The following is a 25283-nucleotide window of genomic DNA, read 5'->3' as shown; positions in this document are numbered from 1 at the left end:
CAAGATCTCCAGAGCTCTGCATGCGCGTAGGAATCATCATCATTGATATGCAGGAGATCGGCAAGTAATGCAGGATCAACGACAAAAGAAGGAGCTGCATCGATTGGCATCGTGTTGAGGCGTTCGGAGCTTTTGGGGGAAGTTTTCTGTCGGCCATAGCTTGTAGTGCAAGCTTTTTGTTTTTGGCGTCAATTCGCCGTACCATAGCTTTCGTCGCGCCATAGCTCGTAGAGGGACTATAGCTTGGGAAAACAGATGGAATGGGCCTAGGGGTGTTGCTTGTTTTTTGCTCGATTGAAAGATTTTCCGGCTTGAAGCAGAGATCTTTTGGATATGGCCGGCCTGCACACAGTCAGGTGGTGCAACGGTGGTGCGACCGGGGAGTAGCGAACCGGGATTTGATGGTCTCCCTGCGCTGGAAAGATTCGCTCTTCGTCCTGCCGGCTGCGCCCGGGCCTCCTCAGCTGCAGTTTCCATGGCTTTCTTCCAGCACCATGATGAGCCTCTCTACCCCCTCACCTCTCTCCAGATCGGGTAAGGCAGCTTCCAGAGAGCTTGGATGCTTGAAGGGGGGGGGCGGGAACGTAATATTGCTAATCTCATCTGATTCCTTACTGTCCTAACATTTCATAGTTCTCTCCCTTTGTATTTGTGATACAGATTTTTGGTTTTGTTGCAGTTAGTACATGCATTCTTATGGTTTAAGCTGCACACTTCAGTGCATTCAACACATAGAACCTGGCCTCCAAACACACACACTCCCCCGCCCCCCCCAGAGAGGTGTTTGGTGGGGGGTAGAAAGAGAGAGAGATGGAGAAGAGAGGAGAGGGAAAGAGAAAGAGGGAGGAGTTTTTTCAGTGGCAGTCAGCCTACACACATGCGCACACACACTGCACCGGTCCTCTCTCCATCTTTGAAAGCCTACTCTGCTGTCTCTTGTGTGTAGTCATGAAGCCATATTGGGAAACAGAGCTTGTGCGTAATGGGATTGAGTAAAATTGTTTATCTATCCTATACCTAAGGTTGGACTAACTGTTTCTAAGATAAAAGGGGAATAAGACAACATAGAGACTTAGTGACACCCACCACTAATGAAAAGTCATTTTTCATATTTCTGGCACCATTGATCTTTGCATTTAGCCCAGTTCCTTTACCAGGTTTAGTTGGCTTTTTGAAGCAGATATATGTAGCAAAATTTAGTTTCAATGAGCAGACATCTGAGTTTCTAAAATGCAGAGATATGCAGTCATATGTCTCGGAACTTTATCTTCATGTAAATCATGAGAAAAAGCAGTTGGTATTGCTTGTTGATAACGGACCTTGGACTACTAAAAGCCGTCGCTCTAAGTCCGTTGAATTATGGCAGTCGATGGTCACACAAGTATGTCTTTCTTTGCTCTCTCTCTCTCTCTCTCTCTGTCTCTGTTTCTGTCTCTGTCTGTCTGTCTGTCTCTCTCTCCATATGATACTTCTTGGTGTAGATTAACTCTGAGCTTGTTTGTTCATGCAGTCGAGGACATCTCCATTTGCAAATCAAAGCTTGAGGTGTGCGTTAGTAGGCAGAAATAACAGAGAGAGTACTGAAGAGTTAGATACAAATACACTTGAAAGTTTTACTGTTGGGAAACGAAGCTTGAGGCAAAGGTTATTCCAGAAGGATCAAAGCCGTTTGGTTAAGTTCTTTCATGATCTTTTCCAGCATCGACTAGTCAGCATGCAGGAGCTTTCACATCTGCTGTATGGCTGTGTCACATTCGAACTAGAGTGGACAAATGTAAGGGGAATAAATTATGTCAATGAACTACAGGTACCCTCCTCCCTCTCTCTCTCTCTCTCTCTCTCCCTCTCTGTGTCTCTCTCTCAGGTTACATTTACTACTTTTCTTCTCATAGACCCTCAAACCACCAATCCTTGGGGTGCACCACCTCCTCTTCGTGTCTTAGCTCCCCGTCATCCCCACACTTGAACGCACATCTCTCTCTCTCCCCCCATTTTAACTTGTCTTCAGCAGTCATCCGAAACAATGGCGAGAATTGTTTTTTGTGGAGCCTGATTTGTTCTGTGATTCTGGCTTGGTATAGACAGATACGTGTGTTGCTTTGGAGATGAAGCTAATGGTGAAAAGGGAATTTTGTGATTTCAATGAGGCCTTAGCTTCTTATGGCATTGAGACTTTTGGAGCTCTATCATCAAGTTTGGATGTGACTGCTCCACAAAGGCAGAGGGTGGAGAATAACCATATTGGCTGCGCTGATGCAGAGTCAGCTCCATGGACACAATGCTCTACTGAATTTTCACCAGATTTCAGTTTTTTGAGACGAGAGCAAGATTACAGGGATGATTCTGATTGTGAGCTCTTTGATGTGGTTTGCCATGTTGGTGGAGAAGCAGTTTTGGAGACGGGTTCTTGTATTTGTGATGTGGTGACAAGCACAGATGTTTTTGCAAAGGAAGGGTTTGCTATGGTTGTTAGTTGTGAGTATTTTGATGCAGTTCAATGTGGCTGCCATTGTGGTGCACCCCCAATTCGGGAGTCAGGTGCTTGTACTCATGAGGCCATAACAGGCCCTCATATGTATACAGAGGAAGAGCTCTTCATGGACTTCAGAAGCATCATGTCCAACTCACCACATGTTCTTTCCGATGATGCCGGTTCTTTTTGCAGCTCGCAAGACGTGATGGATGATGCAGCCTTTGTTTATAGAGATACCCTGCTTCTTTTCCGATTTTCTGATCCAAAATTACCGCTGGAACTCAAGAGAGTCATCACTGCAGATCAGAGACTGCTGAAAATGTTGGAATCGGGTTTACCATCATGGGTCATATTTTTGCAGTCTTATCCTGTTGTTAGCAAGTTTTACAGGCCGTGGATGCGGGCCTTGGCCAAGACCATGTATATTTTAATATCAATCATTACAGTCATAATTGGGTTTTATGATTTGTACAAGAATGTCCCAGTTCTGAGAGCCATGGCCGCACGCATATGTGGTCCTCTATTCAAATGGATAGAAGCATGGGAGATGGTTTCGAGAGTTAAGTATCTGGGAACTGTGCTTTTCTTGCAAAATTGGGGGAAGGCTTTTCGGTGGTTGCTTTTGGTATTCAGGACTACGAGGAAGCTGTTGGCTATCGTAATGCAGCCAATGATCGAACCTTTGGAAGAGTTAACAGAACTGATTTGGCCATTTTGGAACTTCATTTTTGATTCTGTTTGGAGCCTCACAAGTCTGCTTTGGATGATGGTTTCTTTAGTATTCGAGTACGCAAACAGTCTTGTACAACTCATAGTCTGGCCATTTATTTTGTTGCTGACTGCCACTTGGGAGCTAGGTGATTCTTATAACTTATGCTTTTATTGTATAGTGGTCTTGAGTTGTAAGTGTGTGGGTGTGCGCACATGCATGACTGTATGTATGTTTGTAAGTGCATACTTGTATGTATGTGTGTACGCACCTAGATACCTACATACATATATACACGCATTTTGGATGAAGTAGTTACCCTCTCCCTTATTATATGCTTTGTTTCTGTCTACAAGTATGCAACTTGCAGGTCTTCTTTCTCTTGTAGAGGAGCTTAGCCCAATCATTTCCTCATTTTGATATTTTGCAGTCAGTTGGCTTCTATATCCAATTGTCTCTGCTGTGTTGGGCTTGATCATGTTACCTCTTCGCTTGATCATGCTGCTGCTAGACCTCATTATATATGTGGTGTGCAGCCTTTACAAGGCTATCCAAGATGTTTGTGTCCTGGTGAATAGCTGTACACAGCTGCTTTCTGTGGCTGGGCCACAAGCTGGGAAGGCTGCAGAATCATCAGCATCCACGTGGCAATTTTTTTGGAATGATATTTTGTCTCAGGTAGTTGTCTTACTAAAAAACTAGCAAGACATAGTTAAGAAGTATGGCTAGCTGATCATGCTTCGTTTGATAATCTTTATGCAGGTTTTTCGTGCTGTTCGGAGGATTATAAATGTTTTAGTAGCATTTTTTACTTCTTGTAACCGCCATCGTCTAAGGTACAACTTAATTTTGCTTGGTTGTACTTTGGTGGAAAATTGTCTTTTTATAAATTCTACGTACATCAAAGTACTTCTATGAGTCGTTGTGACATGCATCTGACTTTAGACGCATGTGCCATGTCTATTAAGGCCATGTACAGGGTAGTTTAGGAGGGTGACAAATCATTGTGAGCTCTAATTGATAAAAGGGCAAGGCCATTGAGTTCACAGATAGGTAGGGATGCATCATGCATTAGGGTACAAGTAGGTGCATGCATGTGGTGATGTGATATTCCAGTGCTCGGAGGCAAAGGTCTATGAAAATGTTGAATAAGCAGAGTGGACATTGGTTTATGTCAGGAGTTCAGCATAGTTGAGGTGAGCAGGCTTAGTGTAGGTGTGGGCTGAAATGGAACCGCCTGGGGACTAGGGCCTTTGACACACTTTTTGTGACACATCTCACCTGCAAGTATGCATGGAAAAGCATGTCTAGGGCCTAGGCAGTCAGGCAGGTACACGCAGGCCTGTGGGCAGCAGCCAGGCCAGCGCAGGTCCACGTGGTAGGCGCTAGGAAGAGCATGGTCGAGGACGAAGGCTCGCATCGAAGACAGCGGTGGCACTCCGAGAGATGCAGAGGGCTGCGAACACAGGGCTGCACAAGAGCAGTGTGTTGAGCAGGCATCCTGAGGAAGGTGGCTGCCAAAACGCAGATATGCATGAGGGCAGGGTGCTGCTGTCGATGGTGAAGCAGGGTACTGCGCACAGGGCAGAACGCTGATGCTGAATCAGTATATGTGTGGGACAGAGTTATGCTGCTGAATGCCGGAAGACGAAGGAGCAGGCTGCACTGATGATGAAGCTCGATGATGAATAACCAGGGCAGAGCGAGGCTGCTGAATTCAGGTTGGCGAAGGAGCAGGTCACCGTGTGGCTGGATGATGTATCAACATACGCGTCGGTCACCAGGCTGCTGCTGTGGTGTGCTGCACAGGTGGTATAGTGCCGGCTGATGATCAAGATGATTGCGTTGATGAAGGTGGCTGCTGTGTGCAGGGCGGCTTCAGATGTCAAGTGATGAATGCTGGCAGCGTTGCCGAATGGTGTGTGTCCTGGAGAGGAGGGGCAGCACGCTTTATATAGTGCTGCCCCCCCACTAATACCAGGTCGGCTGGCCTGGTCAGCCAGCCAGCCCAACCTGGTAAAAGGCCTTTTTTAGGCCTTTAATGAGGGCCATCTTGGGCCCTTGTTGAGGGCCTTTTTGGGACCTATTTTGGGCCTGTTTTGTCAGACACCCCCTCTCAGGCCAAAAAGGGGACCATGAGAGAAGATGAAGAAAAAAGGAAAGTGGGTGAAGAGGAACATGATGAAGTATTTGGCATGTTGCGGGTGTAGATCATTCGTTCATCTCTTCGTCTTTTTGTAGTGCTGCCCCCCCACTAATACCAGGTCGGCTGGCCTGGGCAGCCAGCCAGCCCAACGTGGTAAAAGGCCTTCTTTAGGCCTTTAATGAGGGCCATCTTGGGCGTGTTGAGGGCCTTTTTGGGACCTATTTTGGGCCTGTTTTGTCACACACCCCCTCTCAGGCCAAAAAGGGGACCATGAGAGAAGATGAAGAAAAAAGGAAAGTGGGTGAAGAGGAACATGATGAAGTATTTGGCATGTTGTGGGTGTAGATCATTCATTCGTCTCTTCATCTTTTTGTAGAGTCTTTTGAGTTTGAGCTGTATTGGATCAATGGCACAATGCAAAGGGTTTTGAAATGCCCATATGGGTTTTCATTCACACATGCGCCCCAAACACAATAAACAGAATGCGATGCAAAGGGTATGCAAGATGGTAAATGCTATGCAGTGGGTTTTCACATGAGGAGAGCCCCGGGGTTTTCACTTACTCATGCACCCTTTACAACAATGATAGATGACACAAATGGTGAGGATGGTCCCCCTCTCAAGATGCTGAGGGTGATGGTGGAGGACCGATGCCGATCCGCTCGCGAAGATGGTTGAGGATAGGCCGATTGACAGACTTTGTAAGGATGTCGGCATGGTTATCCACCATAGGAATGTATTGGAGCCTAATGGTTCCAAGCTCAACCCGTTGCCTGGTAAAGTGAAAATGAACAGCAACATGCTTGGTACGGTTAGAGAAAATAGAAATTCCGGCGAGGGCAATCGCACTCTTACTGTCGACGTAGATGGTAGTAGTAGTGTCCATGGGAACACGCATCTCCTCAAGAAGCTGATGGAAATACAAAGCCTCAGTGGTGTGTCATAGAGGGCCCAGTACTTGGTCTTAGCCAAAGAACTTGCAACGGTGTCCTGCTTCTTGCTAGACCAAGAGAAAGAGCCAGATCCAAGTGAGTACAAATAACCACCATGAGAGCGCTGGGAATCGATATCACTGGCCCAGTCGAAGTCCGCGTAACCATGCAGGGTGAACCCACGACTGAAGTGAAGTCCAAACATATAGGTACCCACTAGATAGCGAACAACCCTCATTGCTAAACTCCAATGTGGCTTCTTCGGAGCATTGAAATACTGACTTAAGATGGATGTGCAATAGGAAATGTCAGGTCCAGAGTTTAGTGAGCCATATGACCTTCTTATGACAAGGGCGATCCACGAGGGACCACGCGTTTAGTGAGCCATATGACCTTATGACGAGGGCGATCCACAAGGGACGGTGGGCTGTTTGATTCTCTTTCCATGACGTTGGCTCATCATACGCCACATAGTCTTGAAAACACAGAGGCAATGGAGGCACGAGGATTGAGCCAGGTGGACCGTGACGAGGACCGTCCAAGGGGGGTGTCGCTGGGAAGCATGCCTAAATCCCGCATGGCCTGTGGGTACCAATGGGGTAAAGGGTCCCTGGGTGGCTGTCGGGAGGAGGAAGGCTCCTCAAGTGGAGGAGTAAGAGTCGACTGATTGGGTTCATGTGAGATTCTTGATCGGGTGGTATAGTGTCATGTGCACAGTGTGTATCTACCGTGTGCTATACGCATGCAAGACTAGTTTCGAGGCTTGGGGAAGCTTGGAACTAGGCAGGCTGATTGACGAGCTGAGTTAGGGATATACTAACGGGCGGGCACCCAAGTATGGACGGGCGGCCGGCCAAGTGTGGACACCCGATGACCGACCAAGAGCCTATAAAAGGGTGGCCAAGGTTAGTTATTATATTATAGAGAGTCTCGCGAGTTAGTGAGAGCTCTATGGTCTTGGAGCCTGGATCTAGTGCAGACGTGCACCTGCTTTATGCAGCCGAGGCCGGCAGCAGTCTCGAGGCCCCCGAGGGCAGCTTCGTGGCGGTATGGGACGTCGCTAGGAGGAGATTGGTCGGTACGTCAACCTAGTTAGCTCAGCTTGTGGCTCGGTGGGGACAGCCAAGACTGTGGGCTTGCCCACGGCTGTCATGGTTGGGAGGTGAGTCAGGCCTGCACCCCCTTTGTTGTTTGTTTGTTCGTTTGCTTGCAGGATTTGAGTTTCGAACCAAGATCGATCACGAGGGGATCCGTGGGGATTTGACAGTGGTATCAGAGCATACCTCGTGAACGAGCAAGTCGGTAGGTAGAGAAGATGAGGTCGAAGAACGGTATGTGTTAAAAAGCTTGCTGTTTTTTCTGTGCATACTGCAGTTTTCAGAATAGTATGTGTTTTTTCTTCATCAAAGAAACCCATGTTGATGGGGGAGATGGTAGTGTAATAAGGGTTGATTGCTTTGCAAAGAAGAGAGAGAGTTGTTGTGCAGTCGCATAAACTGCAAGGAGAGAAACAGAAAAAAAAGGAGAAAAAGCACGTTTGCTTTTCTGGTTCGAACAGGAGAGAGAGAGCGGTTGTGAGACGGAAGCGGCGGCTGGCAGGTTGTGCGCTGGCGGGTGAGCTTTGTTGACGCGGGTAGGTGTGTAGCCAGTCGGGCAGTTGCGTTACAGGCGGGCTAGGCCTGTAGGCAGCCAGGCGGCCAAGCCTGCCAAGCCAGGCGGCTTGCGCAGCCACCCCAGGCCGGCCAGGCAGCGCCCAAGCCAGGCAGCGTAGCCCGCCAGGCCAGGCTGCGTAGCAGCCAGCCCAGGCCCACGTGGCCTCATGGCAAGACCTACGCGAGGCTGGCGCAGATGCTACAAAGCAAGCCGGCAGCAGCAAAGACGGCGACCACGGCACGTATGACGCCTGCAACCAGCCGGCGGGTTATTCCTGGAGGGAAAAAAAAAACCAAGGAAAGCTTACGTTTTTAGCTTTCGTTTTTTTTTGAAGAGTTTAAAATTTTCAAAGTTTTAAAAGAACTCTCCAAGGTTTCAAAGGTTTCAAGATGTTTATTTTTTTTAAAGACAATAGAATATATATATATCCATATATATGTATATATTCATATATATATATATATTCATATATATATATATATATATATATATATATATATTCATATATATATATATATATATATATATATATATATATATATATATATATTCATATATATATATATATATATATGAATATATATATATATATTCATATATATATATATATATATATGAATATATATATATAATTCATATATATATATATATATATATATATATATATATATATATATATATATATTCAAGAAAAAAAAAAAAGCTAAAGCAAAAGCTAAGCCTAGCTTTTGAAGATTTTTTGGCTTTTGGGAAACCTTTATAAACCCCCTCAAGTGGGCTTCTTGCCATACATCTCTCAAGTTCTCAAGTTTTCAAGCTCTCAAGCTCTCAAGTTCCCGTGCACTTTTGTTGTGCAAAGATCGAATTTTCTCTCCGCGTACCCTCTTCACGATGTCGACCCAAGAATCAGAGATGGAGCCCCTTGTGGAACGCGAAGGCTTGCCCTACGGAAGGTACCGATGCCGATCTTTTTGACGATTTTGTGTCAAAATCTGATTTCCAAGAGTTCAAAGTAGCTCTCGAAGCTTCTTCGACGGAACGTTAGGCACAAATCGCAGCCCAGATGCAGGCTTTGCAGAACTCCATCGCTCTATTGACCACTACCCTCTCTACTTTCTCGGGAATGGATACCTTGGCTTCAGCTTTAGGCCCCAATATTACTCCGGAACCGTTCGGGGGCGAGCAAAAGCAACGAACCAAGGAGATCGTGGACACGTGGCTACACAAGTGGCAAGTTTACTTTCAGTTTCATCCATATGATGATGGAAAGAAGATCCAATTAGCAGCAGGTTTCTTGTCCGGCAAAGCTTTGCTATGGTGGAAGGAACTCAACCCTAAGCCAACGACTTAGGCACAATTTGAAGATATCTTCAAGAACGAATTCCTCAAGAAAGAGGATGATTACGATGTTGTTGCCCGGTTTTCAGCTTTGACCATGACCTCGCAGCACCTCACTTATGAGGTCTACCTCCAGAAGTTTCGTGACTTGCAGATGAAAGCTACAAAGATGGATCCTACTACTTTGTTGGGGTTTTTCGTAGCTGGTTTACTAGACTTGTACCGATTACAGGGTAAAAATAACAAATGCAAAACATTGGATGAGGCCATTCATTCAGCTCGTATCTATGATGATACGATGGTCTCTTCCAAATCGAAACCCGTTACCGAGCAGGGGAACAAGCATAAAAGAAAGTTCTCCGCACCTATGGCTAACACGACTGAAGGCAAGTCTTCGGACCAACCTTCGAAGAATACAAGTTCGACACCAGCCAAGAAGAAACGACTCCTTAGGGCTTTGAAGCTCAAGAAGGAAGGACGTTGTTTTATCTGCGAAGAAAAAGGACACATGCGTAACGAGTGCCCGAAGCAAAAGGGTACCAAGTCAAACGCAGGACCCAAGCCAAAGGTAGCTAACCAGTTGTCTTTGACAGGTACGTCAATTACTGTACTTTCTCGCCCTAGTACTTGTTCTGATTGTCTGTTCAATTCTAAAGTCTTTGGCTTGCATGATCTTCTCCGCGTTTATGGAGAAGTGAATGGCCATAAAATTCACATTCTTTTAGACCCTGGCAGTTCGCATAACTTTGTTAACTTCAAACTTGTGCAGAAATTGAGTCTTGATACGACACTCAGCGACCATACCTATGAGGTACGTCTACCTGCGGGAAGACAAGTTTGGGATCGCAAGGTGGAGATGCTTCCAATCCAGATTCAGGACTACAAAGACACTCTGGAATGCTATGTCATGCATCTGGAAAATGTAGACTTGTTATTAGGGATTGAGTGGTTTAAGACTCTTGACGTCCATATAGATTGGTCTAGTCATATTTTTTCTTTTCAGCATAGGGACACCAAGTATAGTATTTTAGGTGATTGTATCTATCCCTCTCAGGGACCTCTTGTAAATACAATTGATTTTGGAAATATAATGGATTCTTCTTTGTATACCGCTTTCCATTGTGTATTGATTCCACTTTCTTCTTTTCTCATCCCTTCCTTGGATGTGAATGAATTAAGTGTGTTTGGAAGCAAAGAATTACAGAAGATACTTAATTCGTTTCAAGATGTATTTCCTAAGGAATTGCCATCGGGTTTACCACCTGAACGGGCAGTAGATCATCGTATTGACTTGATCCCTGGTGCTCATCCTGTGAGTATTCCACCTTATAGGATGAGTCAAGCTGAGGAAGATGAGTTGGCTAAACAACTCGAAGATTATTTGAGGATGAGCCAGATCCGTCCAAGTAAATCACCTTGGGGTGCACTTGTGTTGCTTAGGAGAAAGAAGGACAATACTTGGAGAATGTGTATAGATTACAAGAGATTGAACAAGCTGACCATTAAGAACCGTTATCCTCTCCCTAGATCAGATGACTTGATTGACCGGTTAGCAGGAGCGAAATATTTCACGAAGATAGATTTACGTACTGGCTATCACCAAATACGTATTCATGAAAGGCATGTCGAAAGAACCGCCTTTCGGACTAGGTATGGCCATTACGAGTTTCTCGTATTACCTTTTGGGTTAACCAATGCTCCAGCCACTTTCCAGCAAATGATGAACGATCTTTTTCTTGAACATTTGGAAAAATATGTGGTAGTGTTCCCGGACGATATTTTGATTTATAGTCGTACTCTTGAGGATCATGTCAGACACCTCACGATTGTCTCATCTATTTTAAGACAAAATCGACTATATGCTAAGTTAAGTAAATGTGAGTTCTTTATGACCGACATCATTTACTTGGGACACAAGATCACTAGAGATGGATTGAGCATTGACTATGACCGAGTTCAGAAGGTTTTGGACTGGCCTATACCACGAACAGTGAAACAACTTCGTTCTTTTCTCGGTTTTGTTGTTTTTCTTCGAAAATCTGTACGGGAGTACTCTCAGCTCACACTACTGATGACCGACTTATTGAAAGGTCGTGGACGTAAGTCAAATCAGCCTATCACTTGGAATAACGATTTGGATATGGCCTTCAGACTTTTGAAAGATATAGTCGTTCTGTTTCCAAAGGAGCTCTGTTCACATAGACACGAACCCCGTGAAACTCAGAACCCTTGGAAGATGGCCCAGATAGAAAGGTAGACATCCGGTATAAGCTATATTTCTGTACTAGGCCTCGGGCAACAACAAGACCGGTAGTCTCATCAATCACCTCGACAACTGGCTTGTTGAAGTAAACTCCATGATCGAGTTGGGTCGGTTGAGATACAGAAAGTAAGTTGAGGCCCAAGTTAGGAACAAGATAGACATTGTCCAAGGTTGCCTAGTTGGGGCCTATGGTAGTGTCAAATAATATGGTGCCAAGAGATTTGATGGGCATCAGGGTATTGTTGCCACATTGAACTTCACCCTTAGGAGGAAGCTGAGAGATGAAAATGTCGGCATTGCGTGCCATATGGTTTGTAGCTCCACTATCGACCATCCAAGTGATCGGATGGCCACAGGGAAGACTTGGGTGGGCTTCGATGATTGGCACAGATGGATCATCGGGTAACTGATAGATCTGAACGAGGGCCCGGCGTATTGAAGCACCCAGCAACTCTCTCTCTCTCTCTCTCTCTCTCTCTCTCTCTCTCTCCTCTGCGGACTGAAACAGGGCTTCATTGTTTCCTCTCCTCTCCGGACTGATACAGCAGTACAGGCCTTACACGCTGCTGCATGTACCTATCCCATATCAGTTTGAACTTGTTCTACACAGCTGTACCAGTCTTGTACATTCCATACATGATCCCAAACAGCTTGTATCTGATCTGTAGCAGCCTGCAGGCTGTACTGTACAACTCCACGTGGAATGGCAGTCGACTCATACAGCAACACTAGGTTTTTCTGCTCTTGTTTAGCAAGATTTTGTGCAAATCAAATCTATTTATTTTCTTTTGCAGAATTTCTATTGCAAATGTTTCTTCTCTCTCTTTCTTTTGGGATTCTGTGAGATCCTATTTCCCTGGGCTTGCCTTGACCGTGCTGTCAAGTTTTGAGAGCCAGTGAAGGTCAGTGGGCTTGGGAATTTGGGAGCAAAGCATTCATTGGGAAGCAGGTTTTTCCCCCTCCGTGGTGAATAACCCTGCCAGGTGTTAGTATGGGCGTGCATGTTGGTGCATGGTCCCGGAAGACCAATGTAGTGCGCGTACCTAGCTCAATGAAGGTGGAAGACTGCCTGTGAAACGGTCTTCATTAACAAATCATTCTTCACCGACTACATTTATGGTATTTGATCCATTTGTATTCACTCCATGAATGGAGGAATCTGACTTATAATGTTACATGTATATATTTTATCGTATTTGTGATGAATTAATAATTGTATAAAATAAGTTTAATTTAATTTGTGCAGGATTCAGCTTAATGAAATGTGAAAGTGGGCACAAGATTAATGTATAGGTATAAATGTGCACAAAGTCATTTTTATGTAACAAGGTACGTTTTTATATGTACAAACCTTAGAAGATTTCATATGTACAAACCTTAGAAGATTTCATATGGTTAAAAATGTGTAAAGCAATGCCCCAAAGGTGGAAGAAGAAATCCCAATTTGTACGCTCATCTATTCTTAGCTTCTTGGGCTATTTTTATTGATAAAATTCTGAAAATACTCAAGTCGTGGAAGTGGAGTTACACGTTTGAGGGGGGAGATTGCACCCAATTTGTTTTCATTGTGTGCATTATGACTCGCTCATTGTCCCATAATCCACTTACACAATCCAAGCTCATGCGGCTCATGACACAGTGTATCCGTTTAGCATATATAAGTGAATGGAACCATGCCATTTTTCAACAACTATTATGAATATTCAACAACAGGCAATAAGATGAATGGTCGAAGCTTTGGATACATGATCACAAAGGATGCTTTATATTCATACCTATTGGAAATAGCACTGTTGTCTCGTGGTGAGACATTGCATCATGCATCTAGGCCACAAATTCATAGAGCACATGCCACCGTGTCTCATGAAACACCTTTGGTTGCTCATGAGGCCCATGCAGAGAGGTCTGTCCCGTTGGAGAAAGAGGGAAGAACATGAGTCACATGCCAAAAAGCTCAAGGAGTTTAAGGCAGGTGATAAATCTGTCAAGTTTGGATATAAACTTGATGGTTCGGCTTGTTTTAGCCGTATTGATTTGAAGAGTGGTTATCATCAGATTCGTGTGGTATCCCAGGATGTCCATAAGACCGCATTTAGGACAGCTTTTGGATTGTATGAGTTTTTGGTGATGCCTTCTGGCTTTACCAATGCCCCGGCAACATTTAACCGTATGATGGACATGATATTTTGAGTCCATCGTAAATTCACAGGTGCATTCTTTGATGACATCTTGGTTTTTTCCAAGAATGAGTAGGAGCATAGGATTCACTTGGCCACAGTGTTTGAGAAGTTGTGAAAGCATAAACTCTTCATAAATGCCAAGAAAAGTGAGTTCTTTCTCTTAGAAATACACTATTTGGGGCACATTGTATCCAAAGAGGGTGTGAGAATGGATCCTACGAAGGTTGAAACCATTTGGAATTGCCCAGAGTTACATCATGTGCATGAGGTCTGTAGCTTTCTTGGATTATGCTCATATTACAAGAGGTTCATAAGGCGCCATTACATGAGCTTACGAAGAAGAAAGCCACTTTCAAATGGACCCAAGATGAGGAGGATGCTTTCTACCAACTCAAGGATCCTTTCTACCAACTCAAGGATGCTATCATATGTGGGCATGTATTGATCATTCTGGACTTGCAAAAGCCATTCAGAGTGGAATGTGATGCTTGTGGGAATTGCATAGGGGTCCTAAATCAAGAGGGTCATGGAGTGGCCTATGAAAGCTGTAGATTGATTGCATGATGCAGAGACCCATATGGACATTTATGAAAAAGAGCTCTTGGCTATAATTCATGCCTTGAAAATATGGAAGCATTATCTTCTTGGGACTGAATTTATAGTCAAAACCGATCACTACAGTTTGAGGTACTTTTTATCTCAAATAAAGCTCTCGGAGAAGCAAATGAGAATGGTAAATTTCCTTTCTATGTTTCATTTTCAGATTGTCCATACTCCGGGAAAGAAGAATGTAGTGGTAGATGCCTTGTCCAGGAGGCCATAGGTGGCTGTCGTTTTAGTGGCCTAACATGGAGACTCGACTGCCATGCGTGATTTATACCATTCGGATGTTGATTTTTGCCATATTTGGGCTGATTTGATGGTTGGTCACACACATGCTACTTATGTGATCAAACAAGGTTATCTCATGAAGGATAACTGCTTATGTGTGGTAAAGGATATGCATACAAAGGTTATGGAGGAATGTCACGCTCCACCTTCTGCTAGTCATAGAGGTATTTTACCTACAATACGCATGATAGAGAGATATTTCTTTTGGCCAAGCATTCGTAAAGACATTGAGGCTTATGTACGCGCATGGATTACTTGCCAGAGGGTGAAATTTGATAGGCAAAAGCTTCCAGGTTTGCTTCGGCCTTTGTCTATTCCCTCGCAGCCATGGGAAAGATTACTATGGACTTCATTATGGACTTGCCTAGATTCCCGCATGGGAATGATGCTACTTGGACCATTGTGGACTGGTTTAGCAAGCAAGCTCACTTCTTGCAAGTCAAGAAAACCTTTAAAGCCGATCATATGATGAAGCTTTTCCTTGCTTAGATATTTAAGCATCATGGTATGCCAAAGTCCATCGTTGGGGATAGAGATCCTAGGATTACGAGCCTCTTTTGGAGGGCTCTATTTGACAACATGTGCACTAAGCTTGAATTCTCATCCGCCTATCACCCGCAAACGGATGGTCCGAGTGAGGTTGCAAATTCTATTGTGTTGGATTTGTTAAAGTTTTATGTGGCAGATCAAAAGAATGCATGGGAGAAGTACCTTCCACTTGTAGAGTTTGCCTACAATAACACGGTGCATGCCTCCACGGGAAAAGCCCTGTTTGAGATTATTTATGGCAGAGTGATCTTGCCACCCATCCTTCGTACAAAGGATGAGATTTTTGTAGCCGATGAGTATGTGCGTGATTTGGATGTCGCTTGCACGGTCTCAAGACAAGCATAAGAGGGTTGCCGACAAGCACAGAAGGGACATCCAAGTAACGGAAGGTGATTGGGTATTGCTGAAATTTGAGAAAGCTAGGCTTTGGAAGAGGTTAGGACGAGAGGGATCATACCCTAAGCTTTCTACTCGGTGTTATGGACCCTTCAAGGTGATTGAGAAGATCAATGAAGTGGCTTACTGGCTTGCTTTACCCAGTCATTGGGAAGATTGGCAATGCCTTTTATGTGAGTCTTTTGCGGAAGTATGTGGGGCCAGATCTTGACAAGCTTGTTACAGAAGATCTGCTAGAGGTTGATGAGCTTGAGAAGATCCTCTAGCCAGAGGAGATTGTATTTCACAAGGAGAGAAGGCTACCAGTTGGAAAGCTTTCCGGGAGATACCTTGTGAAGTGGTATAGCTGGAAAGCTTTCTGGGAGATACCTTGTGAAGTTCAAAAATTATTTACCCATTGATGCAAAGTGGGTAGATGAGGATTACTTTGTTGATTACCCGCAACTCTTGCAGGTGTATCTTGAGGCTTTTCAGTTGAGGTCAACTATTTAGAAGCCGGGGGGGATGTCATCATTTGGCCACCCATTTGGTCCATGTCCATTTCTGGTGTCTTTTCTATGGGACTATCACTCCATAGAGCGGCCAAATTTGTGCTATGTTCACATGAGGCCAGACCGGTGTTTCATGTGAAAGGGCCAATCACTTTGTGTTACATGGACGAGAACCAGTTTCGTGCCACCCGTGTGTGATCAGGATCGTGCCATATGGACGGGAGCCTGTATCGTGCCACCCATGTAGGACCAAGACGGTATCTTGTCCATGGGATCATCACTCCATGGAAGGACCCGTGTTTGTACTGCGTCTTGCCTATGGGACTATCACTCCATAGGAAGGCTAGGGTTTTCACATTCTGTCGCGCCAGATTTGTGCCCGACTAGAATGTTTTGTGTAAGTTTCATGAAAGGGAGATTTCGTCCATTACATGTGTATGTGCATCCAGCTTTGCATGTTTGAAACTGTTTTTGCGTGACTTGTATTTGTGTATTTGCTTGCTATGATGTGCCACTTATTGAGTGGGGACGCCTGCCAGTGAGTTGTGAAGCTTGCTCTGTTTTCGGACATGTTTTGTTGCGTGTGAATAGGTGGTAAGTATGGTGTATTCATTTATTTTAACAATGTTTTTCTAACCTTTGAAATCATAAGGGTTGCAGGTTCACACATAATAGTAAGTGGGTGGACAAAAAATTCAATTGTAGAAAGTTTAATGTAAATAAAACATTAAACTCCTAACTTATTGGGTGTCCAAAAAATTCAATTGTAGAAAGTTTAATGTAAATAAAAATTGCTATGTTAATAAGCCAGGGTCTAGTATTGGCACACTGGTTGTAGGCTTGTATCCCCCTCTGGAAACGAAGTTTGATAAGCTCGAAGAGGAATGTCGTGATGCCAAAGGTGTAGAAGGTGAGTAGGTGTCGACAAGCTGGTCGACTCCCAATGTAAGACCTCAAATGGGGCTCTCCATCTTTCGTGTGGTCTCGATCTGAGTGAGGAGAATCAACTTCTGGTGACAAAGGTAGTTGATCCATGCTGTGTACTCTTGAGGTCCCTGTTCCCTTTGCTCACGATAGCTTTGATACCATGTGACGGCAAAAGGACGAAAGAACCTGATGTGCGAGAGATCAGAGCAAATCAACACAGCATGAAATGGATGAATGAGTATATGTATGATGATGAATGTAATCGAATACAAGATGAAGTGACTCTGAGTAGTAGACTGGCAATGAAGCAAGGATGAAGTCGGAGGAAGAGTACGGTCGATGACGAAGGCTCACGTCAAAGACAGCGGTGGCACTCCGAGAGATGTAGAGGGCTGCGAACACAGGGCTGCACAAGAGCAGAGTGCTGAGCAGGGATCCCAAGGAAGGTGGCTGCCAGAACGCAGATATAGGTGAGGGCAGGGCGCTGTCGATGGTGAAGCAAGGTGCTGCACACAGGGCAGAACGCTGTTGCTGAATCAGTATGTGTGTGGAACAGAGCGCTGCTGCTGAATGCCGGAAGACCAAGGAGCAGGCCGCACTGATGATGAAGCTCGATGATGAATAACCAGGGCAGAGTGAGGCTGCTGAATTCAGGTTGATGAAGAAGCAGGCCACCATGTGGCTGGATGATGTAGCAAGATTCGCGTCGATCACCGGGCTGCTGCTGTGGTGTGCTGTGCAGGTGGGATAGCGCCGATTGATGATCAAGATGATTGTGTTGATGAAGGCGGCTGATTTGTGCAGGGTGGCTTCAGATGTGGAGTGATGAATGTTGGCAGTGTTGCCGAATGGTGTGTATCCTGGAGAGGAGGAGCAGCATGCTGTATATAGTGCTGGCCCCCCACTAATACCAGGTCAGTTGGCCCTGTCGGCCAGCCAGCCCGACCTGGTAAAAGACCTTTTAAAGGCATTTAATGAGGGCCATCTTGGGGGGCCTTTCGGGACCTATTTTGGGCCGCCCTTTTGGGCCTGTTTTGTCACACAGGTGATCCTTATCTTATTTCCAAGATACCTTTGGCTCACATGTATGTTTAGCCCAGGTATACAACAGATGTAGGATGGTCTTCCACTTCACAGATCAGTACATTTGTTGTATGGCTTCTCTTGGGACATTCTCTACTTAGTATCGCCTCAATGTTTCTAGACAAGAGATGCTATAGCTTTGGTGTGTGGGAAGACGTTCTTTGATAGGACCTGGTTATCTAGGGATTTTGGATCTACTAGATGGGGCATGCATATTGGAGTGGGCAGATACAAAGGGTGGAAAAGGGGGAATTTCCTCGGTATGGTTGGGAACTTCGTTGTGCAGGGATTTACTGTCTCTTACGTGGAGCAGTGATTTTGTTACGAGTAATATTTGGGATCTAGGATTCTTCTCCTTCTATTTGGAGTGTTGTCCATGGGTTCTTTGATTGGAATGACCAGGGTGCTCGGGTGATAAGGTTTGTAGATCCACCGAGATTTCCCTAAACACAAACAACCAGATTAGTACAAAATAGAAGGGGTGCAAGCTAGCTCACCTCCCAACCGTAGATTCCATCCAGAATCACCCCTAAGCATGAGGCTAAGGCTCCAATCCCATGAACCATGCCAGTCAACACTAGTATACCACCAATGCTTGCCTCTGAGGCCTTCGGCATGACTGTACGTGATCCGTCGAATCCAATCATGTTCTCGACAGTAATCTTGGTCCATCATAAACCATGGAATGAAGAAGTCTCTCTGAACAATAATAACCCAAGTCTCACCTATATAGTGGCTACTACTGCTAGAAATAACTATCCAGTCATAAATAGCTAGTATACTTGGTGTTATTAACCATGAGCCTTAGCCGCTTGTATCAGCCTGCATTCCCTAATCCCACAGCTTTCCTAACCTTGCCGGATTAGGCCACTAATCCTGAGGATTAGCATTAGGCACATAACATGATACTTGTCTAACGAAACCACATAGCTAGGCATCCATGAATCAGCTCAACCAAAGCTCCTATTGCTCCAGACTATCATTGTGGAAACAAGACAAAACCAGATCTACTTAGGCTCTCGAGAAACACAACAATCCCCCAACTCCTCGGGAAGTTGGAAAACCTAAAATCACCGAGACAAGTGTCTATTGCTAATACCCCATACCTAGGGAATAACTTCCCAACCTTCCCCGATCGTAGCGTCGCAGAACTCTTGGGTATTCTCAAACAACACACCATTCTAGTGGGTAACTCGCTCGGTGAATGCCTCCTATGATCTATCAGAATATAACTGTGCTCTATCGTGAGCACTCCTGGTAGCATCTGATGCACCGACTAGCTATCCTCTCGGAACACATCAATCCAAATACCCTTAAGTCCCATAGTTTCCAGAGATGCATGTTGAAAACCGTACGCTAGCATACTCAGGCTGTAATCAATATCCGAATGCTAGTGTAACATAGACAAAGCCGACCATAGGGATGTACCTCTCCCAATCAGATGCTCACTTGGAGACGTATGCATAAAGCATATCCTCCAAAACCTGATGCACCATCTTGTTTTCCCAACAGACCGAGGATGATTAGCAAGTACTTCCCAATCCGAGAATCATATAACTATCAGGTATCCATGCACTCGCATCATAAATAACCTTAGAGAATGCTCCTACCAGGACCGTGTTCAATCCAAAACACCACTGATATAAGACCTCGAGATGGTGTTCAAACCAGAACGCCACCAATAAAATCCCTCTAGTGCAAGTCAATATCTGTCAATGCAAATCCATTCAATGACTACAAACCATCCGCCCTTTTACAAGGTTAACTTCCTAGAGTTATACCTGTAAGTTCTAAAGTCTCAAGGAAACCCGGGCTATTGAAACCCACACTAAACATAACCTAGTTGTCACCATGAGTCCTATGCTTAGCATCATTGTAGAAAAATTTAACCAAATGGTCTCCTAGTGCCAAATGTGTATAGCATTCCACCAAAATATAGACCGAGGACAATCACACATCTTGCACTTGAATTTCAGTTGTATTACTTCCTTCTTGTACATAATACTGAGCAGTAGTTTAGGACTCTTGTGTATGTTGTATGTTTGATTCCGCCGCACTCTTCTTTCTATCTCAGGAAAACCCTAGCACATAGGTGCAAGTGTTCTCTAGTTGGTATTAGAGTCTAGGGAACTTGCATTTTTTTTTCTTTTTCTTGCACCCGTGTGCGTTGACTACTTAGATAAGGTAGTGCACTAGTTCGGTTTTGGGAAAAGTGAATATTTGGGTTCTCTTCATTGCAGCTAGGGTGATTAGGGTATATTGTGCTTCCTTGCCCCACTAAACTTTTACCTCATCGCGTAGTCTAAAATCTCTCCCCCGGTCCTTGATCACTTGATATTTGTCATGGATTCATAGCTCACTGATTTGCTTCTCGACATGAAGGCATCCATGGACATGCAGGCGGCTAAAATGGAGGCTATATCTGTCCGTCTTGATAGGATGGAGTCGGCACCTTGAGCACCTAGTATTCCGGATCAAGAATCTACAAGGGCATGTGCTTTCGAGCAAGTATTGGACGATTCCAAGAAGGAGATGGAAAAACTTTCTAGAGGAGGATTTTTCACTCCTTTGGATGCAAGTAAGGATGTATGGATGAGCTTCGCTTCTAGTCCAACATTCATCATTCTACACTTGTGCGTGGTTGGCAAGAGAGATGTTGTTTGCATAACTGATGGTCTCCTTCGTGGAGTCCCTCCCCATTGGATTCTTTGGACAATTCCTGCTCGTCTTCACCCAGCTCGATGTTAGAGGGACTACTGGTTTGCCGAGTTATTCCTCCATGCCTCGTGAGGAACGAGCTCAATTATTGAAGCTTCTGAAGCCTTCCAAGTTCAATGGGAAGATGGATGGAGAAGTCCTCACCAATTGGACCCCTGTGAGATGGCTGCCACATTGGAAATAGGAGGTGGTTCAAATATTTTTCAGCTCCATTTGGTGGTGTATGGCTTTGATGGGTGCCACTCTCTTGTGGTGACCTTTGGCACCATTCCGTTACTTGCTGGGATGTGAGTTGCAATGTGGTGTTGACTCTATAACCGACTATCTCGCTTGTTTCTGGAAGCTTTTGCTCATTCTCTCCTAAGGACCATCCCCGATGGTCGGTTCGTGGATGATTTGAAACTGTCTTTGCACGCGGACGTTCGTGCACTACGGCCCCATGATCTTTCAAATGTGGTTCATCTTGCTACAACTCTCCAGATGTGGGAGAGTTTAGAGTTTGGGACTCAACAACAAAAAGGCAAAGACAAGGGCAGCCAGTCAAGGCCAAGGATGGTAAGGACAAGGCAAGTGGGGGAGCCTCGGCGTCCCACCTCCCCATCACGCCAAGATGGCTGTTGGACAGTGCTTTTATTGTGACTCCACCGTGCACATTGCAAAGGATTGTCTGAAGACCTTGGAGGAGCAATCTGTGGAGATGGCTTCTTCAGAATTGGAGGAGCAATTGAAGGAGGAAACTTCTTCAAAACTAGAGGATGTGTGGAGGAGATGCATGTGTATGCGTCTCAGCTTTTTTCATTTATCGGGTTGAGCAGACACCCAAGGTGCTTGGTGCTTCATTGCATGAGGCCACAGGTATGAACAGAGGAAATTTTTGGTCAGGTCTTTGAGGGAGAGTCTTCACAATTGCTGTTTGCACTCAGTGGAGTATCTTTGTCTTCAATTGCAGTCGCTTCAGTTTCTGGGGTGGAGGACTCTTCTCACCTTCCGTTTGCATTGGGTGGAGTATCTTCAGTGGCTAATGTCATGGAGGCACCACAAGAGGAGTGTCATCAGATTTTTCTTCTTCCTGGGAGGATATGTGAGTTGGTAGCAGATGTATTACTTGGAGTATGTTCCACAGGACATGGGTCTTCTAGACATACAGGTGTCGAGCACGACTGATGGATGTAACTTGAGGTATCCTACCTTCAAAACATGCTCCATCCCAATTAGTAGATTTCAAAAGAGCAATTTTTGGATGATATTTGGAGAATGGAGCCTGTTTTGAAGGTTGCCATGGATAAGTTTCTAAGCGCTCAGTCAAAGATGAAATATAATGTTAAAAGTTTTATGAAGATGCCTTGAGATCGCTTAAAAATGATCTACCTAAGTTCTTTGTAAAGTTCAGTGGCAAACTGTGAAGTTCAGCCACAAGAACACCATGCTGTTTGAATGTATGTAGTTGTAGAATTTTGAAATTTTAATCTTGACATAGAGAATTTCTTTGCATAACGTGGTGTGCATGTGTCTCACTAACTAGGAATTTGGGCATGACGTGTGCAGTATATATAACCATACAACAATTTTCATCCTTCAATTGACAGTTTTGGTGAAATCTGCTTATTCAAGGGTATCAAAAGCATGCCATCATGTTCTAGACAGGCTGAACCAGGGTGGTTTTGAGGATGAGGTATGTGATGGTATTGAATTTGACACACTTAGACAAAGGCTAATAGACAAAGATACATTTGCCTGCATAGCGAGAGAGAGAGAGAGTTTTTATTAATGTCTATTAAAGACCCAATGGGTCTATGAGACAAAATATGGTACATACGATCCATATGTAAGCTAAGGTCATAAAACATGGGGAAAAAAGATCTATTTAACAAATGAAAACATCATGTATGATGGAGCCCCCACATGTGCATTGAATCAAGGATATACTTCATCATAGTTTACATCAAATGCTTTATTTGTAAGTACATGAGACTCATACTCATTTGGTACCAAGGCGAGAATCTCAACAAGCTTTGTTTTAAAAATTATCTCTAGTAGTAAGAGAGGCAATCTAGAAGCTTTGCTTTACAAATACTCCCTGGTTCCTTAAGTGGTTCCTTAAGTATCATTGCTAAGTGTCAAATTTTTCATTATATATATGAATAGTCATGTTTCTAGTGGGGAAATGGAAATGGTTATTTAACAGCGTGGTGTCTTAACACCTTAGTTTTAGATGTCAGATGCCATCCACAGAAAACAATGCTAAAAACCAAAAATCTTAAACAGCAATTTAAAAAATTTAGCAGTAAACTTGACACATTCCAAACAATAGATGAAACTCTAGCTGTGTTCAAACATAATTTCAGATTAAGATTTTGGTTCCGACGCAACATGTGCTATTGAAAAAGAGTGAAGCAAACACTAACTATACCATAAACACATTACTCAATCGTTGACTATCCTGATTCCCTTTTCAGAAGTTTTTTTGCCTCCCGCTCAGCATGAATCATTAATTTGGAGCATGGAAATTTGAGATGAAGATGATGCTCACAGTGGTAGTGGATCTCCCCTCCCGATATATTAAGACTTTTTAAATCTTACCTTTTGAAAGTGGAGCAGTTGCAGAAGAGGGTCAAGAGGCTTTCCACAAAGATGAGCCAAGCATATAAAATGTTTGACCATATAAGTTAAATAATCACACTAATCCATATGTAGTAGCAACATATTCCACTGACTCTGAAACAAAGATTGTAGTGGCTCCTGTGTCTGTTTTTGGTTAGAAGCTCACAAATGTGTATCATTATTCCATCTCATTGGGTTTGGTTAGCTGTTTTGTGATCTGATGTCTTAGGGTGTTTAGACTCCAGTCCACAATATGCAGATGGGAGGCGGGCTATGGATGGGCATGATTGTCCATCCATGAGCCCCAGCTCTCCGCGTGTTCTTAGATGCTCTGACAGGAAGGACGGGTGGGTGATGTGTAAGGGGCGTTGGTTTCTTGAGCTGGATAATCTTATCTCAATAGTCTTTTGTTGCAGGGTGGGCACAACAGGAGCTCAAGAGGCTCAACTGTGGGGCTTGTGTCACGGTATTCCTTTCAATCCTGTCTGTGACAGCCAAGGAATGGTTAATTTTGCGAAGCTGACTTTGCTTCACCTATGCAGGCAAAAATACAGGAGAAAGGCTCTTTTGCAGGTGCACTAAATCCATGTGCTGATTTTGCGCACAAAGCACTCATACACTACTAGGATGTTTTTGTGGATGAGAATACATGCATTTGGTGACACTAATTGCTGCACACTTCAATTTTGCAAGCAGTGCAGAGAAGAAATCAATATTGACCTACCGGAATTGGTTCGTTCTTCAGGAAGTTGGAAATGGGTTGTGTACACATTCTTTCAGCAATGTGGTATGTATTGTGTATCATATCTCATTCATTTGGATTCTATTTTAGCGCCTACTTTTCCACATTGGATAAGGTGAGTGCAGGAGAATAAGATTTGTCTGAACTGAACACTGACTTAATTGTCAGTGCATATCATTGACACACTACCCTTGTAAAAAGAAATAAGCAGCAAGAAGATTTTCTGCAGTGGTGCATGCAGCAACATCTTTTTGCTATGTATCTCTTCCATAGCGTTCCCTCATTCCCTTACCATATTTTTAAAATTATATGCATTTGTTGGAACCTGTGCTATGGTCGGCTGATTCGAAGTGTTAACTTTTATCTGAACAATCTTATATGTACAAGTGTGTATCTAGGGTTTTATATATTTGGCTACAAGTAATTGATACGTGAAAAATAATGTATCAAACCTGATATCTTTATCATGTCTGCTGAAATTTTTTCTTGTGTAAATAGAATACTAAGCACCACCCTCTTTCGAAGCTAGTTCCAAGGCTTGAATGCTGTAGGGAGGTGTAATGCTCGACAGGTTAATCTACTAGCATACATATCTACAACAGTGCAGGCAACTCTTTGAAGCACTACTGCTCACTTTCAGCAACCTGAAGTTCTTGATATTGTGTCTTGCTGTTAAAAGCACCCTCCAAAGGGTGAATCCTGGCTATGGGCATTAGCAAATAATGCATGCCAATTTCTACACACTTCAAGCTTATTCTTGCAGAGTGTTCAGTCTTGGCCTTCCTTCACATGTGCTAAGAGCAATGGTTCTCCCAACGTTGTGGCATTGGCACAGAAATCCATCAGCTCTTCCACATAAACTGGAATCTGAACCATCTTCTCATAACAGCGATGCCCAACGTTTATGCTGCAAACATGTGGTTTGTGATATCTCCTGACCTCTCTTGGAAGTGAGTACAATCAATCTACTCCTGGATGGAGCCCACTTGCACAAGGTAGCTCAGGGCATACGCCTTTGAACTAAATATACTCAGTTCTGGTTTGTATTTGATGAGTAAAGAAAACAATCAAAGAAATCTGCAACTTTAGCTAAAAAAGAGCATTATATTTAGTCAACATAATGATTTGCGCAACATCCAATGTTAGTAACAGTGTTCTAAAAACTAATTTTACCAAGCTTCACATCAATCC

The 25283-nt window shown here is 44.0% G+C and overlaps 1 protein-coding gene across 4 annotated transcripts; it reads left to right on the top strand.

Annotated features, from left to right (window-relative positions):
• The first annotated feature begins 395 nt into the window (after positions 1 to 395).
• On the top strand, positions 396 to 24472 carry LOC147626229 (uncharacterized). Of its 4 annotated transcripts, none has more exons than XM_086816371.1 (10): positions 396 to 534; positions 1247 to 1381; positions 1511 to 1807; positions 2082 to 3330; positions 3613 to 3860; positions 3945 to 4018; positions 22295 to 22421; positions 23767 to 23816; positions 23893 to 23923; positions 24047 to 24472. In XM_086816371.1, the coding sequence occupies exons 2-10, from the start codon at positions 1370 to 1372 to the stop codon at positions 24209 to 24211; spliced, it is 2253 nt and encodes a 750-aa protein (XP_086672497.1). In that variant the 5' UTR covers positions 396 to 534; positions 1247 to 1369; the 3' UTR covers positions 24212 to 24472. The 4 variants fall into 4 exon arrangements, with proteins under 4 accessions (XP_086672497.1, XP_086672494.1, XP_086672495.1 ...); XM_086816368.1 differs by having other exon boundaries at positions 401 to 534; positions 1237 to 1381; XM_086816370.1 differs by having other exon boundaries at positions 404 to 534; positions 1181 to 1381.
• Positions 24473 to 25283: the final 811 nt, after the last annotated feature.

The sequence above is a fragment of the Cibotium barometz genome, chromosome 22 (genome assembly GCF_041138505.1).
Source record: "Cibotium barometz isolate CiBa-2024 chromosome 22, ASM4113850v1, whole genome shotgun sequence".
In the NCBI taxonomy this organism is placed as follows: domain Eukaryota; kingdom Viridiplantae; phylum Streptophyta; class Polypodiopsida; order Cyatheales; family Cibotiaceae; genus Cibotium; species Cibotium barometz.
This window is presented reverse-complemented; position numbering and strand designations above follow the sequence as displayed.

Bases quoted from the DNA above. Each gene is read 5' to 3' on its own strand.
- LOC147626229 (XM_086816368.1), top strand. From the start codon at position 476: ATGGCTTTCTTCCAGCACCATGATGAGCCTCTCTACCCCCTCACCTCT. The intron at 535-1,236 runs GTAAGGCAGCTT...TCTAAAATGCAG, and splicing joins CTCACCTCTCTCCAGATCGG to AGATATGCAGTCATATGTCT. The intron at 3,861-3,944 runs GTAGTTGTCTTA...ATCTTTATGCAG, and splicing joins GGAATGATATTTTGTCTCAG to GTTTTTCGTGCTGTTCGGAG.